General features: G+C 42.9%; 1 protein-coding gene across 5 annotated transcripts in view; it reads right to left on the reverse strand.

Moving 5' to 3' along the window:
- Positions 1-11,284, reverse strand: part of ALDH18A1 (aldehyde dehydrogenase 18 family member A1) — a 40,065-nt gene extending 28,781 nt beyond the window's left edge. For 3 of the 5 annotated variants that reach the window (XM_069460990.1, XM_069460989.1, XM_069460988.1), the window contains exon 1: positions 8,028-8,143. Coding sequence is in view for 2 of the 5 variants with exons in the window: in XM_069460986.1 (XP_069317087.1) it covers positions 8,028-8,115 (88 nt within the window). In the remaining 3 variants the exon portion in view is untranslated. Of the gene's footprint in view, positions 1-8,027; positions 8,144-11,179 lie in introns of those variants that run through there. The other 2 variants (XM_069460986.1, XM_069460985.1) reach the window with 1 other exon arrangement.
- Positions 11,285-19,009: the final 7,725 nt, after the last annotated feature.

Raw genomic sequence — 19,009 nt, forward strand, 5'->3', positions numbered from 1 at the left:
ATGCATAGAAGAAAGATGACTAACAAGGGCTTGGCGTGGGGGAAAAGATGAATAAAATAAATCAAAATATTAATATTTATCTCTTGATGGGATTATGGGTGATTTTTAATTTTCTTCTTTATTTTTTCCTATATTTTCCAAATCTATGCAGTAAAAATGCATTGCTTTCATAATCAGAAAAGTATGTGTGTTTCTAAAGAAACCACACCAACATAAAAAGAAGGAGAGTCTGATTAGCAAAGACATTAAAGAGAAAAGTAATTGGTATAATAAAAAGTCATTAACTAATCCACCCACAATTTTTCTCTCTGACATGGCAGCGTGAGTCTAGATGCCAGTAACAATGATAAAAGGACCCAGCAGGCTTCCTGAAGGAAAAGTAACATTGGAGTCAGATACTTTCTTTCTATCCCTTGGACATCTGCCCCTAAGCAATCCTTTCTTGATTCTTTTTCTTGCAACACTGTACAAGATTTCTAAGGAAGAAAAAAAAAATGTTGATTTTAAAAAGCTGAAAAGATATCTGCATAAAGCCAGAAGCAGAAGAGTTTCATTCAGTAAAAGCTGAATGTCAGGCCTGGAACCCTTTTCCCACTTCTCATGGCCCACCTCCTCCTGCTGGCTGCTCACCAACTACTCATTTGCCCTTTCTCGCACAAATTAGATCCCCAAGTTTTAGCTGGGTGCACTGCCACCACTCAAAAGTCTGTATTTCCCAGCTTTTCTTGCTCAGCAAGACATGGCCACGTGAGTAAGTTCTGACTAACAGACACATGTGAAAATATTATGTAGGATTTCTAGGAACTTCCTTAGAAAAAGAGAAGTGCTTTCTTTTTCCCTTCATCCATCCTGCCACTTGGAAAATGGGTATCAAAGCTGGAGCTCAAACATCCATTTTGGACTACAAGAAAACACACTAGCAACTGTGAAGCAACAAGAAGGAGCAGGGATCCCTGAGGATTTTACAGTGCTACTCTGGAAGCCTGGACTGCCTACCTTCTTATAGGACCGCCAGGCTTCCTTCAGGAGAAGGAGAGAGATACATTTCTATACTGTTTTAACTATTTATTACTTTGAGGTTCCTGTTACATGTACCTACGTGTAACTGACACAGAAGGAGAATAAGTGCACAGGCAGATGGGCAGGTGGGGCCTAGGCAGCAGAGGAAATGCTATCCACGAACAGGGGTCTCACTTTTGTTTAGTGGGACTTTCTGACAGCAAGAAGCAAGACAAGGTGGGTAACACAGGTTCTCAGCAGGACTAAACTTTAGGCAATTCCTGGCAAAGAATTTTCTATGTGTCATTACAGGCAGCTAATAAATATTTGAATGAATTACTAAAATAATCATTCCAAGCCACCATTCAGACCATTGCTCTATATTTACCTTTATTTACTTGAGGTAGTTACTTGAATCAATCATTATCACTTTCCTTTCAAAATTTTCTAGACCTCTGACTCTGTCTTCTGACGACTAACTCCCTTAACCACAGTCTAGCTGCTATCCTTATTCTCTACACTGTAACAATGGTGGGTAAAGCAGACAAAAGCTTATCCTCAAGGACTAGAAGATCACTGTGTGTTCTCCCGTCTCCCTGCCTCCTTCATACGCAAATCTTAAAATGTTTTCAATGACACACAAATCTTAGAACATTTTTAATGAAGTAGTAAAGAGTCCTTCTTTCCCTTAAATAACCATTTTTTTAAGTGACTAGGTTTCAGGTTTGTGGAGTTACAAGAAAGATAATCTGGTCTTTTTTTCACAATAGGCATGCAGTCTAGTTCCTGGCACAAAGCTGCTAAGTCATCATCTGGGATAGAACTGGGGCTTTGGCACCCTTGCTGGATCTACAGGTGGACTGTCTCTTTCTGCTAGGGGAGTCCCTGGTTTGTTTTGGGGTTAAGTTTCCTTCATTAAGTTAAATTAGGTACTCTGGCTCACTCCTCAGGAATATTATCATAAGCAATACATACACCTAAGTCAAAGCTTAAAAGTTGTACAGGTTGGCTGGGCACGGTGGCTCACGCCAGTAACCCTAGCACTCTGGGAGGCCGAGGTGAGAGGATCACTTGAGGTCAAGAGCTTGAGACCTGCCTGAGCAAAAGCAAGACCCTCGTCTCTACCAAAAATAGAAAAATTAGCTGGGCATGGCAGCATGCACCTGTAATCCCAGCTACTTGGTAGGCTGAACGGGGAGGACCGCGTTAGCCCAGGAGTTTGAAGTTGCAGTGAGCTATGATGACACCACTGCATTCAAGCATGGGCAACAGAGAGACCCTGCTTCAAAAAAGAAAAAAGTTGTATGTATATGGTCTGGCCTCACTAACCTGACAGAAACGTGGTGGAGGGACAGACTTAATTCCCTTGGGTTTGGACCTGGGATCATCAGTGGCTGTTTGCAGAGTTCAGAGCTATACCAAGTATCATGCAACCCTTTGGCTGCTGTCCGTTTCTCTCCTGTCCACTGCAGGGCCTGTCCCATCCTGGAAGGGTGGTGAGCACGAGTGGAGCTGCCTGAGAGAGCACCTCAGGGACAAGTAGTGGCATGTATGTCAGTCCAGGTAATCCAATGGCAGAAACCAATCAGAATGCAACAGCCAGGCCAGCATGAAGGAGACTTCTGACCCACAGTGTGTATCAGCACAGGAGGGTGGGTGGCATGGCTCAGGTACAGACAGTCTCGGGTCATTCTGGCTGCAGGCAACTAGGTCACAGCAGATCAGGGCTGACAAGGTTCAAGACGAGGTCACAACTATCAACAAGGTCTCAAGCAGGTAAAAACTCAGTGAAGTCCAGTATGTTCTACAACAAAGAAGAGCTTCATGGGACGCAGGGCTTTTGGGGTTTCCTATTGAACAATGCCTTTTATCCTTCCAAATTGACCTTACCTTTCTTGGGGCATTTTTATGTTCTACAGTGTATTATACTTTTTAGGGTCTATATTGAGGACTGAGAAGGTCTTGGTTAGTTAGGAAAATCCAAGGGCTCTGTATGAATAATCCTTTCCCATCTTCTAAGGACCTTTAGGCTCTGAGTTCCAAAGAAAATCTGTCTCCTCCTAGTAAGTATAAAGGACAGTGAGGTGTACCGTGTGTGCATGTGTGGTGGGGGGTGGGAGGAGGGCTGTCCATATTCCTCAAAAGTGCCATGGATTATACTCCTAGAGAGGAGAACCTTTGACCTCTTCAGCATCAGAGGCCTTATGCTCAGCAATCAATGAGGCTGTGTTCCAGGCCTGAACACAAGGGGACCCTGACATGATTGCTCTCTTTCTTCCTGGCCTTCCATTTCCTTCTCTGTTGGTCTCCATATACTTTCTCATTTTGCCTTCCTTATTATTTTTTTCTGCTCTTCTGCTCATCAAGGTCAGTGAACACAGAGCTCCACGATTCAGAAAAATCTGAATACAAAAGTCCCCAAATCTATGGACACAATTAGAAAGTGCCTCCTTCTATGAATGAGGCTAATGAGAATAAATAATAATATCAAGAGTAAAAATATTGAAGTGAATGCTAATTATATGCCAGGAGCTGTGCTAAGTGTTCATACACTTTATATAGAGGTAGAAGTTATAAAAAGGACAAGTGTAGGCTCTGGAGCCAGACTGCTTGAGTTGGAATCTCAATCCTCCACTTACTTGCTGTTACCTTACCTATCTCATAAGGCTGTTGTGGGGGATGAAACATGTTAATGCATGAACAGGGACAGGCACAAAATAAGGGCTCAATAAATATTAACTGGTATCATAAAAAAGTCTTACCTACTGTGATGTTATGAGATATATATGTATGTATGTTTTTATCCACAGTTCCTGCTCATTAAACCTACAGCCCTTGTTACAGTCCTTTGTTATAATGTCGGGGCACTTTAGGTTTCAGAAGCAAGCCTCAGAAAAGAGAATCTCTCTCTCTGACCCCTTCTTGCCCTCCTTTCACCTACCCAAGGCAGGACTCTAATCTGATTTGGGTCATAAGACCCCCATCTTAAAAGGGGTCCTGCCCCATACCTTCGAGGAGGAAATGCTGCACAGAGAGGCCAAGAAGAATCTGAACATACAGGCCTTGCTGGGTTTTCCCATTCAATTAGTATTAGATCACACCTTTTTGTCCAATCACATTTAGACATGGTTGTCCATGTTTCAATCATGCCTATCCAATGAAGTCTCCATAGAAGGCCCAAGAGGACAGGGTTAGGAGAGCTTCTGGATAACTGAACACACGGAGGTTCCTGGAGGGCGGCGTGCCCTGGGAGGGTAGGGAAGCTCTGCACCCTTTCCCCTACACACTGCCCTATACATCTCTTCATCTGCATCCTGTGTTATAATATCCTTTATAATAAACTGGTAAACATGTTTTCCAGAGTTCTGTGAGTCATTCTAGCAAATTAATCAAACCTAAAGAGGGGGTCATGGGAACCTCACCTTGAAGTCAGAAGTTCTGGAGGCCTGGACTTGTGGCTCGTGGAGGGGGCAGTCTTGGGGACTGAGCCTTCACCCTGTGGAATCTGATGCTATTTCCAGGTAGACAGCATGAGAACTAAATTGGAGAACACCCAGCTGGTGTCTGCCCCAGAACTGACTGCTTGTTTGGTGTATGGGGGGAGAAATCCTACCACACTGGATCACAGAGTCTTCTGTGTTGATTGCTGTCATGTAGTGAGAGCAGGGGAAAAGTTTTTCCACACTGAGACCTATCATCATCATCATCATCATCATCATCTTACTGAATTGATGAGTTCAGCCTCATGAGTCAGGTATTATTGAGTTGGTTATTATTATTATCCCCATTTTATAGACAAGAAAACAAGAGGCCCAGAGAAACTGAGTAACTTACCAACAGTACCAGATTACAAAAATGGCCACAATACTTTGCAACTTCTCCTATCAGCAGGTAGAGTGTATTTTCCCAACTCCTTAAATCTGGGCTGGCCCAGTGACCAAAACAGTGTAGCAGAAGGAATACTGTATAAATTCTGAGCTTAAGGCTCAAGAGGACTTGCAGCTTCCATGCTTGCTGTCTTGGGAACCCTGCAAGGATCATGTGAAGAAGCCATGAACAGCTGGCCGGAGGATGAGAGACTACATGGAGCAGAAATGATCTACCATCCCAGCAGAGCCTCCCTGGCTCCCAACAATCAGCCCTGAGTCAATCTGAGAGAGCTAATATGGACGTTGAACCACTATGTAGCTGAGCCTGGTGCAAAATGCCAACCCATAGAGTTGTGACCTAAATAGATAGTCGTTGTTTTAATTACTAAGTTCCCTAGTAAGCGGCAGAGCTAATTTTCAAACTCAGAAAGCCTGGCTATAGAATCTGAAACCTTATACTTTAAACCTTACACTCTTTTTTACATGAGTGGGAAATAGAGATTTTTCTGGGCAATGATAAGCTTGCTTAGTTGGTAAGCAAGTTCTCTTGCAGTGAAACTTGGAGATGGACTACTTATAAGAACGTGGTAGTATCAAGGAGATAGCCAACTCAAAACATCATAAACAGCCTTTCCACAAAAGATGCTGAAAGACTAGATATCCATAGACAAAAAAATGAACCTTGACCTAAATCTCACACCTTATATAAAAATTAACTCAAAATGGATCACAGACTTAAAATGTAAAATGTAAAGCTATCAAACTTTCAGGAAAAAGCAAAGGAGAAAATCATCAGGATCTAGGACTATACAAAGAGTTGATTTAGACTTGTCTCCAAAAGTAAAATCCATAAAAGGAAAAACTGATACATTAGACTTTATCAAAATAAAAAATTTTCCTCCATGAAAGACCTTGTTACGAGAATGAAATGACAAGTTAACAAACTGGGAGAAAAAATTTGCAAACCACATATCCAACAAAGGACTCTGGTTGTGTTATGTATATACCTGGAAGTACTACAGTTTGGAGGTGGTTCACTTGGCCCCACCAAGTCTCATATTAAAATTTGATCCCTAAAACTGGAGGGGGTGCCTGGTGGGAGGTGTTTGGATCACACGGGCAGATCCTTCATGAATGGCATGCTGCCATTCTTGAGGGAGGAAGTTCTCACTCCTAGTTCCCATGAGAACTGGTTATTAAAAAGAGCCTGGCGCTTCCTCCTCTCTCTCTGCTTCCTCTCTTGCTGTGTGATCTGCGCACACTGGCTCCCATTCCCCTTCCTCCGTGAGTAGAAACAGCCTGAGTCCCTTGCCAAAAGCAGATGCTGACACTATGCTTCTTGTACAGCCTGCAGAATCATGAGCCAAATAAGCCTCTTTTCTTTATAAATTACCCAGCTTCAGGTATTGCTTTATAGCAACACAAATAGATTAAGAGAGATATAAAGAATTCTGAAAATTCAATAGTAAAAAAACTTTCCAGTTGAAAAAGAACTAAAGACATGAACAGACATTTCACTGAAGAGGACATACAGATAGTAAATAAGCACACGAAAAGATGTTCAACATGATTAGTCATTAGGGAAAAGCAAGTTAAAGCCACAATGTGATATCACTATGTACCTATCAGAATGGCTAAAATAAAAAAGAGTGACAACATCAAATGCTAGTGAAGATACAGAGGCCAGCTTGGGCAACACAGCGAGACCTCATCTCTACAAAAAATAAAAATAAAAAAATTAGCCAGGCATGGTGGCACACTCCAGTAGTCCCAGCCACTTGGGAGGCTGAGGTAAGGGGATCGCTTAAGCCCAGGAGTTTGAGCTTGCAGTGAGCTGTGATCGTGCCACTATACTCCAGCCTGGGCAACAGCACAAGACCTTGTCTCATATACAAATAAATTAAAAAAAAAAGAAATATACTTCATTAAAAAAAAAGATGCAGAGAAAATGGATCACTCACAATGATGGTGGGAATGTTAAATGGTACAGTCACTTTGTAAAAACACTTTGGCAATTTCTCATAAAACTAAACATACAACTACTGTCTGACCAAACAAGTGCCCTTTGGACAATTACCCCAGAGATATGAAAACTATGTTCACACAAAATCCTGTACACAAATATCCACAGCAGCCTTATTCATAATAGCCAAATGGAAACAACCCAGATGTCCTTCAATGGGTGAATGGTTATACTAACTGTGGTATACTGGTAGCATTAAATACTATTCAATAATAAAAAAAAAAAAGGAACCTACTGATACACTTAGCAAATGAAATAATTTCCAGAGAATTACGCTGAGTTGAAAAAAAAATCCTGAAAGGTCACATATTATATCATTCTGTTTATTTAGCATCCTTTTTTTTTTTTCTCTTTTGAGACAGGTTCTTGCTCTGTTGCCTGGGCTAGAGTGCAGTGGTGTCATAGCTCATAGTATCCTCAAATGCCTGGGCTCAAGTGATCCTCCTGCCTCAGCCTCCCAGGTAGCTGGGACTAGAGGCATGCGCCACCATGCTCTGCTAATTTTTCTATTTTTTGTAGAGACGGGTCTCGCTCTTGCTCAGGCTGGTCTCCAACTCCTGGCCTCAGGTGATCCTCCTGCCTCGGCCTCCCAAAGTGCTAGGATTATAGCTGTGAGCCACTGTGCCCAGCCTATATAGCATTCTTGAAATGACAAAATTACAAAAATGTAGAACAGATTAATGGTGGCCAGGGATTAAGGATAAGAAAGAGGGGACCATCTATAAAAGAAAAATATAAAAGATCCTGTGGTAATTGAAATATTCTATATCTTGACTGTATCAGTGTCAACATCCTGGTTGAGATACTGGGTGAAGTTGGGTAAAGGATATAGTAAGGGACCTATTTGTATTATTTCTTACAACTTCAAGTGAATCTATAACTTTCTCAAAATTAAAAATTTAATTACAAAAAAAGCAATGAACAAAAGTAAAGTAGCCTGTAAAAATTGGGGGGAATGAATACAGGGACTACTTTATTAATAAATACAAACACTTAGAACATTTCACCAGCAGGCTGCCTCCTTGCTTTCTCCAATTCTGCCAAACTACATTGTTTCTCCTCCTTTACAACCTTGTTTGAAATGCAGTTTGACTACCAAATTTCCCATATATTTATAAGTTTCCTATGGTACATACGAGATCTGGAGACAGCTGTGCACTTGACCCAGGGCACAAGACGTTGCTTGAAGGGCTGGAACCCACAGTGGTAAACTTGAGTCAACATGCTGAGATGTGGTCACTGATCAAAGTATCTGCAGAATACATTTTTCAAAAAATGAATAATAAAAAATACTGGACAATTCATTTTCTTCCCTCTACTTCCCCTTACTTTCAGAGTAAAATTTGACCTTCCTGCTCCGAACTCCTTTCTATTAGGGAAATTCTAACCTCTGTATTACAGAGAAGAAAGAACAAATGGCTCCTTTCCAGGCTTTAACCCTAGCCCTTCCTTACTAAAACCACCTCAGTTTTTATGTACGCAAACAGCAATTAAGGGTTATGAATATTGTGAGTGACAAAAACTCTTTAAGGTACAATGTTTATGTAGTGATACTCAATCTTTATATAATTCCTGTACCATTAGGGGGCCTCCAAAAGATTAGTAACAGATCCAACACCCTAAAGCAACTATCTCCACCCTCCTGCTATCACCTCCCAACAGAACCCTGAAACCCACATGTTTGAAATGTCAGCTTGATCCTTGCCAGGCATGAGAAGAGAGAGGAAAGGCCAGAGGTTGCTGTTATGTCCTTCTTTGCTCCTCACAGTAATAGAAAGCAACTCTTGCATGCCTGGAAGGAAGTGGCAATGCCTGCAACTGCCTAACATTTTAAATGACTAGGAGCATATCCTGTAGAGGATGAGTACATGGCTAGAAATCTCAGAGTTGAGAACATGGTAGTTATGACTATTTCCCCACCTTGGGTCAAACTTGAGGCTTTAGACAAGGAAAAGCATAGTTTTTTTTTTTTGTTTTATTTCAGCTCATTATGGGGGTACAAAAGTTCAGGTTATATATATTGCCCATGCCTCCCCACCCCCCGAGTCTGAGCTTCAAGTATGTCCATTCCCTAGACAGTGCACATCGCACTCATCATGTAGGTATGCACCCATTCCCTCCTCCCACCCCCATTTCACAAAAAAAGAGGTGGCTCCTTCCTATATGGACACAGAGAACAAGTCATTCATTATTGCAGCTCTTATGCTACAGGGACATTGCTGTTTTCACAAAGTAAGAAAAATACTTCACATTCTTTGCTTGTGGGCTTCCTTTTAACTTTTGGCTCTATAGATTGGTGGATATATCCCAGCCCTCTTTAATATGCCTCAAAATATAGCAGTGAGCCCCAGAGTGAAGAAAAATAAGGAATGGCATGTACTGCTGCTCTATAATTTATACTGCACAAAAGCACAGAAATGGGTGAGAGAAAAGATTGGTAGGCTACATTTGCTATAAAACATATGGCATCCAGTAGGCAATATAAATTGTTAGTGACATCTTTGTTGACTTCAGTCTTTGCATAACGCTGAAGTACGATTTTAGCCCATGGTCTATGTTTGCTGTTTACATAAATTCCTTCAATAATGGCTGCCAAATAATTATTTGCATGTGAATGGAAGAGCCAAAGGGTGAAATCAAATAGTGACACTAAATTCTAGTTCCATCTCCTTCATGAAACCTTCCCCAGAAACTCTAGTCTTTTAAGGCTGGACATAATCCTACAGGTTAGCTTTTAACTGGTTCATATGATTCTCCTGCTTTTTCCATCTGGATTATAATCCTTCCTACTGATGATGAGGTACCTGGACTTTGGAGTTGGATAGATTTAGGTTTGAGCTCTGCACTTGCTAGCTGTGTGCCTTTTAGAGAGTTACTTAATCTAAGCCTCAGTTTCCTCACTTGTAAATCAGGGATAATAACACTAAGGATCTCATGAGATTACTGTGAGAATTAAATGAGATAATGCACGGAAAGTGCTTGAGTACAACAGATGGTCAGTAAATGTCAGTTTTCCTCCTCTGTCTTTTAGGCACTCACAATGTCTTACAACCTTTTTTTTTATTTCCTTCAAGACCCACTACAGGAACAAAGAATTCAACAAATATTCACTGATGGATATAAGCACATATATATTTATTGACTGGAAACTCCCTTTACTATCCAAGAGTAACTGAGAGCTCTGAATGTTTACAGTCACTAAGTTAGAGGCTGAAGACACGTAGAAACTATGCCTCCTGGCCTCTCCCGTGTACCACACCATCTCTGACTGACCTCCGGAGTTTGGCCACTCTCATTGCAATGGATGGTTCACCATGCCAGCGTTTATTACGGCCTGAAAAAGCAGACAGCTGATCCCAAGGAGCAAAGGATGTGTGTGTGTGCGTGTGTGTGTGTGTCTAGACTCAATGTGTGTGTGTGTGTGTGTGTGTGTGTCTAGACTCAATGTCATCAGCTGAAAAAAATTTCCATGTTTTGACTCAGGACATTTCTCAAGTACCACTTTACACATGCTAAACAGAAAGCCCTTATCTCACTGATTTGAAAAGAGAGCTGAACTTCAGTCCCAACAAACCTCACCCAGAAACATGCTCAACATATGGCTCACCAGGTAAAGACAAAGATCCAGTGATAAATCTCACCACCTCAGAAGGCAGGGGATAACGGTGGGGGAAGGGATGAGGTGGGTGGGTGGCGGAAGCTGAGGGCGCCCTGATGTGACAGGAAGGCAGGACCACACACCGTATGCCATACTGCAAAGGGGAGCCTGGTTTTTCGGAGAGGGTCACGAATGTCCGGGTGGCCGCGGGGAACTGAAGACACAGGCCCCTGAGAGTCTGTGTGGCCAGTTACAAACCGCCGCATTCCACCACCACGAGTGCAGGTGCACTGGAAGCTGGTTTCGGACTTTCAGACCCAGAAGGGGCCCCGCAGAGTCCTCAAGCCTCCGCCGAGCCCACTTCCTTATGTGGGTGCACCCAGGGGCGGTCAGAAGGTTGGGGGCCCGAAGCCATCCGCAGACCCCGGAGCCTCCGCGCCCCATCATATGGGACCGCGCCGGGCCTTGCAGCGCGCCCCAGATTGCCCAGAGCCGCCGCCATCTCTCGGCCGGCGCCCACACCCACCCGCGGGCCAGATCCCCGTGCCGCAGCACCTGCTCGGGCCGCGCCTCCGCAGCCTCCCCGGCGACCCGCGGCCCGGCGCTCACGCCCCTCCCGCTCGGACCTGGCGCGCATCCGCCTCCGCAGAGGCGCGGGCTCCTCGCCTCCCCCGTCCGCTCGCGGAGTACCTGCCTCGCCGCCACCGCGCCGCGCTCGCTCGCCGCCACCGCTGCCCGGCACCACGGCCGGCCCTCACTCCGCGCCGCGCTGATTCCGGCGCCAGCTCACTCTCCTTTTTCTTCCGTCCACGTCCCGCACGATAACGTTACGTCAGTGGTGTAGGAGTAAACCCCGGCAGAGGGCCTCCGCTGTTGACGTGGGGCGAGAGGCCGCCGCGCAGCTGCGCCACGGCAACGGCGTAGGCGCCTTCTGAGAATCCGGCCGGCGCTCCACGTGGCGGGCCTGCCCGTCAGGCCCCGGCGGACGCAGGGAGGCGGGGCTCGAGTTCTCGAGAGAGCGCCTGGGTCCGGGGAGGAGACAGGGACCAGGGGAGCCTCCTGGACCTCTGTCGGGGCGCGTTCCAGGGAGGTAGAAAAGCTGGCACCCTCAGCTCGATGGTAAATTTCATAAGGTGTGTTTGTCAGTGTTGATCATTTACATCCCACGCACACCTCGAAAATAAGTTAGATCAATTTACACAAATTACAATTATCCCAGGCACACCTCGAAAATAGATTGGATCAATTTGCACCCATTTGCAAACTTTGGCTGTTTAAATAGGAACATTTTGGCACTGCAATGAATGATTTGTCCCCTAGTCATCAGGAGGTTTCCCCAATGGTCTCTGCCCAACTCTGGTTCAGAAAAGTGGTGGTAAGAATATTACATTTTAAAATAGTGTATTTAATCTCTGACAATTAAAACTATTCCAAAATTGAATTCAGATCCACCCTTAAAATGAGAACACAGAGGATGCAGCAAGAAGGCCCTCATCATATGCTGGTGGCTTGATCCTGGACTTCCCAGACACCAGAACTATGAGAAATAAATTTCATTCTTTATAAATTACCCAGTCTGTGGTATTCTGTTATAGCAGCACAAAATGGACAGCTACTTTATATGCCAGGCTCCTTAGGTGTGGAAAAAAAATACAGTGGAGTTCACAGCCTTAGGGGAGAGATATATGAGCAAATAATTACAACTGCAATGTGATACATTGCAGTTCTTTTGGGTGAGGGATGAGAATATGGAATATTTTAAATTTTGAGCACTTTGGGTTTGAAGTAGGGTGGAAGAAACAAAAGAAATACAACTGCCCTAAAGTAAGTTACGTCTGGTACCTCAGCTTTTCTTTTAAGAGTCTCATAATGTATTTAGCATAAATTAGGTAATTGTGGGTATAGCCAGAGCCAAGGGACACAGGCCTTCTCCACTTTAGAAGGTCTGTTCTGGTTCTTCTCTTTTCTTTCTTTTTTATTTATTCATTTATTTTTTAAGAGACAAGGTCTCACTCTGTCACCCATGCTGTAGTGCAGTGGCAAGATCATAGCTCACCTACAACTCCTGGGCTCAAGCTATCCTCCTACCTCAGTCTCCTAAGTAGCTGGGATTACTGGTGCACCACCATGCCTGGCTATTTTTAAAAATTTTTTGTAGGGACGGGGTCTCACTATATTGCCCAGGTTGGCCTCAAACGCCCTACCAGAATCTGTTTTTTTCTTTTTTTGTACAAGACAGGGTCTCACTCTGTCCCTCAGGCTGGAGTGCAGTGGCCTGATCATAGCTCACCGTAACCTTGAACTCCTCACCTCAAGCAATCCTCCTGCCTCAGCCTCCAAAAGTGTTGGGGTTACACATTTTTTTTTAAAGCTTTCTTGGTGCTTCTGATGTGTAGCTTGGTGTTTGTGAAACTATGTGATGTTGCATAATGTGGCTGAAACTGGTTTCATTTAAGTGTCCCATCATTGCCAACTCGTGAATATATCCACATATATATATAATTATATACTTTTTTTAGGTTATTAAGTATGAAATGTTCAATTTCCTTAAGTACTAAGTTGGATAGTTGATGTCTCTGACAGTTTACTTTGACATTTCTTTTATTTTGATTGTGAAGGAACATCTTCATTCTTTCAAACACATGGTTTGGCTTGTGATTATCTTTCAAATTTTTCTTTAGAGCAACTTTTGTGAAACCATGGATAAGTAAAAAATTTGTGTTAGTTTTGAATATGAGTTCCATCATGGAACCAATGCCCTGCACACAGCTCGAAATATCAACGAAGTGTTTGGGAAGGATGTGGCTAACTAATGCACAGTACCTCGATGGTTTGAAAAGTTTCATTCTGGTGATGTTAATCTTGAAAATGACCCACGTGGGCAACCTGAGACCAAGGTGGATAATGATGAGCTGAAAGCAGTAGTGGAAGCAAATCCATCTCAACCTGTGAATGAATTAGCAGCAAGGTTTGACATTACTTCTCCAACAATATTGGACCATTTAAACAAATCGGCAAGGTAAAGAAGCTGGAGAGATAGGTTCTGCATGAATTACATGAGGATCAGAAGAGAAATCTTCTCGAAACTTGCCTTTCTTTGATGTCACAACATAAAGTCGAATCTTTTCTACACTGTATTGTTACATGTGATGAAAAAATTGATTCTTTTTGACAATCACAAGCATTTGGCACAATGGTTGGATAAAGATGAAGTGCCGAAACACAGTCCAAAACTGAACATTCATCAAAAACAGCTAATGGTATCTGTTTGGTGTTCCAGCACTGGTATTATCCACTATAGCTTCATGAATCCTGGTCAATGGATTACAGTGGATGTCTACTGCAACCAGTTGGATGAAATGATGAGGATTATTGCAATTAAGCAGCTGAGATTGGTCACCAGAGACAGGCCAATCTTCTTGCAAGGTAACACTCGACCACATGTTGCACAAACAATGCTGCTCAAACTACAGATGCTGGACTTGGAAACTCCCTGTCATCCACCGTATTCACCAGACCTTGCACCAACTGACTACCACTTTTTCCAGGCTTTGGACCACTTCTTGCAAGGAAAACTATTCAATTCTCAACAAGCTGTGGAAAATGCCTTTCGTGATTTCATCGCCACTCGCACTCCAGGCTTCTTCTTGGCTGGCATAAATAAGCTACTGTTAAGACGACAAAACTGTGTCGACAGTTTAGACGCATACTTTGATTAATTGTATTGCTTCTTGTTTGAGATATAATAAACTAAACTTTTGATTAGAAATCAGACATTTTATATTTAATGATCTAATATACACACACACACATATATATATATGTATGTGTGTATATACATATGTTTTCATCCACAATTCCTGGCTCATAACTTCTATGGCTCCTGTTCCAGTGTTTTGTTATAATGTTAGGGCGCTTGAGGTCTCAGAAGCAGGCCAAGGAAAACAGAATCTCTATCTCTGAACTTCTTGTGCCTCCTTTCATCTGCCCAAGGCAGGACTCTAATCTGATTGTGAGTCATAAGATTCTCATTCCATAGAGAGTCCTGCCACCTACCCTGGAAGAATGAATGCTGCACAGAGAGGCCAAGAAGAATCTGAACACATAGGCCTTGCTGGGTTCCCCATTCAGTCTATTAGTTTTAGATCATACCTTTTTTGTCTATTCACATTTTGACACAGTTAACCATACTTCAATCATGCCTGTCCAATAAAGTCTCCATAAAAGGCCCAAGAGGACAGGGTTTAGAGAGCTTCCAGATAGCTGAACACATAGAGGCTTACAAGAAGGTGAACAAGAACTCATCCACGTGCTAGGAGTGTAGCAGCATCCCAACTCCACAGGAACATAATGTGCTGGGAACATAATGTCCTGTGCTTAGAATATTTTCAGACCTTGCCCTATGTATCTCTTCATCTGGCTGTTTATTTGTATCCCTCAACCTGACACTATCTCCAGGTCAGAATTGAATTGGAGGATACCCAGCTGGTGTCTGCTGCAGAGTTGATTACTTGCTTGGTATGTAGGGAGAAACTCCCACACATTTTGTCACAGACATCTTCTGTGTTTATTATTGTTGTGTGAGAGCAGAAGAAAAACATGGTTTGAGTTTTTTGCTCACAATTGGTACCAGGAATAGGGTTTGCTAGAATGGCCATGGCTCATGGAAACGTGGTTCTGGAAGGGAAAGGAATGGGGAATGAGGAACCTTTGATTCCTGAGTGGTCATATGATCACCCATGGTTTGCAGCTATAGCTGTGCTGTGCTCAGTTACTAAAGGTAAAAGTTATCAGTGGAATCTAGAGATGGATCTAACTCCTGGGGTGTCGGTTCACTGAATGCATAAGGAAATGCAAACTAATAAGAAAAAAGTAAAATATACAATCCCTTCATTATTATCTGTAACAGCTAAAAAATGAAGTTAAAAGAGAGCGCTGGGTCAGATCTTGATGCTACACCAAACTGAGATTTCAGTGAGTCTGACCTTAAGCTACTACCCTCAAAGCTGACCTCTAAGGGCAAAATTAAAGTACCTCTGGGACCTGTGGTTACCAAGAAGGTAGTCAATATGGGGGAAGAGCAAAACCAAGTAACTATTGAAACCAGAGAGGATAGCCTGAATGAATTGTTTCTATTTGTAGATTGGTATCATCCTGAGTAAAGTGCATTGTGAAAGTAACGAATTTAGAAGCAGTATATTTGATTTTCAATGCTGCAGAGTAGAAGAACACGTTTGGGTTGATGCAAGACCCACAGCTCACTATGGAACAATCACAGATGGCTACATATGATCCAGACACACGGAAGTTATTCCAGAGAGGGTGGCCAGCCTGATGGACTGGATAAGGCCACTGTAAGATCTGTTTACTCTGAGAAGGAGCACTGCCCAACTCCTCCCAACAACCCCAAATAAGTGACTGAGGCAAAGATCTCAATCAATGGAGGTTTATTAAGCCAAAATTTGAGGCTGCACCCAGGAAAAGCACAAACCACAGAAGTATCTGTGGCCTGTGTTTTCCAAAGAGAGATTTGGGAACTCAGTATTTTAGGGGAGAGGACACACAGAAAGAAAAAGGAGGAGGGGGGTGAGTAGTGAAGCTAATGGTGTCATTCTTGTGAGACTTTATTTAGGGCCAGGAAATCTACATCTTATATAAGATAAGGTGAATGTTTGGAAAGAAAAAGTGAGTGAATAAAGAATCAATTATGCAGCTGTCTCTTGGTAAGTGGAAGAATGATTGATCTTGTCTTGTCTCTGTTCTGACCTTGGAGAGTTAAAGGATCACCCTAGGAAGGTGAAAAATTTCAAACCATTAAGAAATAAGGTGAATAAAGAAAACATTGATATGGGTGAAACTGAGAGGAAAGAAAAAGTGGGGAGAGGTACGGGATTCATCCCAGCAGTGTGGAAATCTTTAGATGGTTATTAAGAAATGGGATGAATAAAATGGAAATCGATGGGGTCAAAACGAAGGTCTCAATACAACACTATCGAAGGTTGGGTGGACCATGGGGAGTCCCTGCTGGTCCCCCGACATTAAGAGGTTCCAAATAGGTTTGCAGTATTTACCCCAGTTTAGAGAAATTCAGTAAGTTAGAGGTAGAGATTACAAAGAAAAAGCTGACCAATAATTGCTTGGGGCAATGTTGAGGCGGGTTAATCAAGATAAACATTAGCAAAAAGGCCAGGTTGCCTTGGTTCAACCCCCTGCTAGGGACCCAAAGCCTTTTGCACAAGAGCGGGTAAAATGGTCTGGGGGTGGAAAAGAGAAGTTCCTGGGACTAGAACATAAAAATGTAAGGGTTGACAGGATTATAAAAGTTGAAGTGTTTAAACAGGCATTATGCAAAGTAGTTGTGTCTCCTTTACCTAAATGTTTTATGAGTGAAGGAGTTCAGGAAATTTCACCCCAGAATATGAGTCTTTGGTATAAAGAGTATTTTGAATTAAAGGCTCTTAGAGATCAACAGGCCCTTAGAAGGGACTTTCCCTCTAAGGGTCCCTCCAGTTAAACAGAGGGACCTATCAAAAGAACAATTGACTTCCCCTCCCTGTTATTTCACTATATTGCAGGAAAGAAAATCAAGAATGCAACCAGACCTGGCCCAAATACTTTTAAACATAATATTAAATACCTGTCTCTCAGGTTAATTTACAAGCAATCTGTTTCCTCCATCCATTCATCCTCTCTAGCAACCATTTATTGCCCCTAAACAGAATTACCTATATTCCTCATCTCCCCTTCCCCTCTTAAAAGGAGGGTATAAAAGATCTGGATCCCATTAGGACATTGGTTAATCATTCTGTGATTCTCCCTTTGGGCACGGTAAATAAACTTCTTGCTCTTATTAATCTGCCTTAATTGTGAGTTGATCTTTCAGCGAACTTTTGGGGGAAAGGAGACGTTTTCCCCTTACCTCCACATGAGCATAGACACTGTATATGACTGAGGGATGTTCCCCCTACCTGATACTGTAAAACAGAGGCATGTAAATCCACCCTTTGAACAATATTAATTGTTAAACGGGCACCAGAAAGATTGCCGAGCCCACACAGCGTAGAGTAGAAGCTGGAGTGCTGGCAGGGACAGATTCTCCACCTGATAGTCCTCTGTGGAGTATTATGGCAAAAGCCTGTGAGTGCCTCCCAGCACTTGGGCGTAGGAATAAGGATCTGAATAAAGGAGCGGAGGGACCAGATTCTGAAAAGGACTCATAGTCTGTTGCAAATGGATTGGATATATGCTACCCGGCAACTGAGGATGAGTTGTCACAGAAGATTGTTTCCCTTTAAGAAGCCCAAACTTGGAGAACCTAAGTACTCTAACAGATTTGTGGTCAGTTTTACTACAGGTCTCCTGAGAGGCAGGGTTGAATTAAATAATGTCTATGCAATGGACCCTAGTGGGGACTGTGCCATCAGCTCCCAGTTCCAAAGACTCCCCTTGTGCAGAATCTCCCTTGTACAGAATCTCCAGAAGCACTTTCTCTAGTTTAGTAAGTAACTGCTCCAAGAACTTTGCCACTTTCTTCCAGAGAAATTGGTTACTTTCCAGGTACTTTGGAATGGGCCAGAATGATAAACCAGTCAGAGATGGTGTTTACAATGAGCATTTTCTGCTCATGAAGCAGGATTATAACTAAGCATATGGTTATTAAAAGGTGATTTTAATTTCAGAGCATTAATATACTGTGGCGGAAAAACCCCCGATCTCCCAATCCTCTCTGGCTAGCCTTCAAGTCTCCATGTAATGAGCTGCCATCCTGCTTATCCTAGCTCCGTTCTGCCCATTCAGTGTTTCTGCTACAGTTACTTCAGCCTCCCAACCCTCTGCTCCACGCCAACCCCTGAGCCTTCAGGTTGTTCTAGGCTCCTGGGATCACCTCCTCCTCCCACCCACTCTCCTAGTCCCACCCATGCTGCCACGTTAGTTTCACTCCTACCACCTCCTCCAAACTTGCCGCTCACTGTCTAGGCCACATTGATGGCTTCTCTGAACAAATATGTCTCCTGTGTCACACGTCAATCTTTCTCGACTAAATTGTCGGGTCACTCAGGGGCTGTACTTTACAATTCCACATTTCACAAAGAGTTTCACTGGGGTTATTATATTACATCCTATTCTTCTACATTCAATTCTTTGTAAAAGGGATTTAAAGTTAAAAACAATTAGATTTGACATATCTTGCACCAAAATTTTGCCTTAATTACAAGGCTAACATAAATCTGCTCCTGGCCTAAACCCTTTTTATGCTTCCTTGCTTTCCAAGTTTTCTGGCATAATTCCCAACCAATTCCTTGTCACTCAAGAATGGTAATAGGAAATTACTATTTTAAGCAGTTTTCTCTGCAAGCCCAAATCTCTGAATTGGCTGGGTAGGCAGGGCCCTTTGTAAGCTGCCACTGCCTTATGCTAAAAACAAAAAAAAAAACAGATTTTATGCTGAACTCACTACTAATGTCACTGCCCCCAAATTGGGGTCTTTAGGGTGTATCTCCCAGGGAAAGAACCCCAAAT

The sequence above is a fragment of the Eulemur rufifrons genome, chromosome 28 (genome assembly GCF_041146395.1).
Source record: "Eulemur rufifrons isolate Redbay chromosome 28, OSU_ERuf_1, whole genome shotgun sequence".
In the NCBI taxonomy this organism is placed as follows: Eukaryota; Metazoa; Chordata; class Mammalia; order Primates; family Lemuridae; genus Eulemur; species Eulemur rufifrons.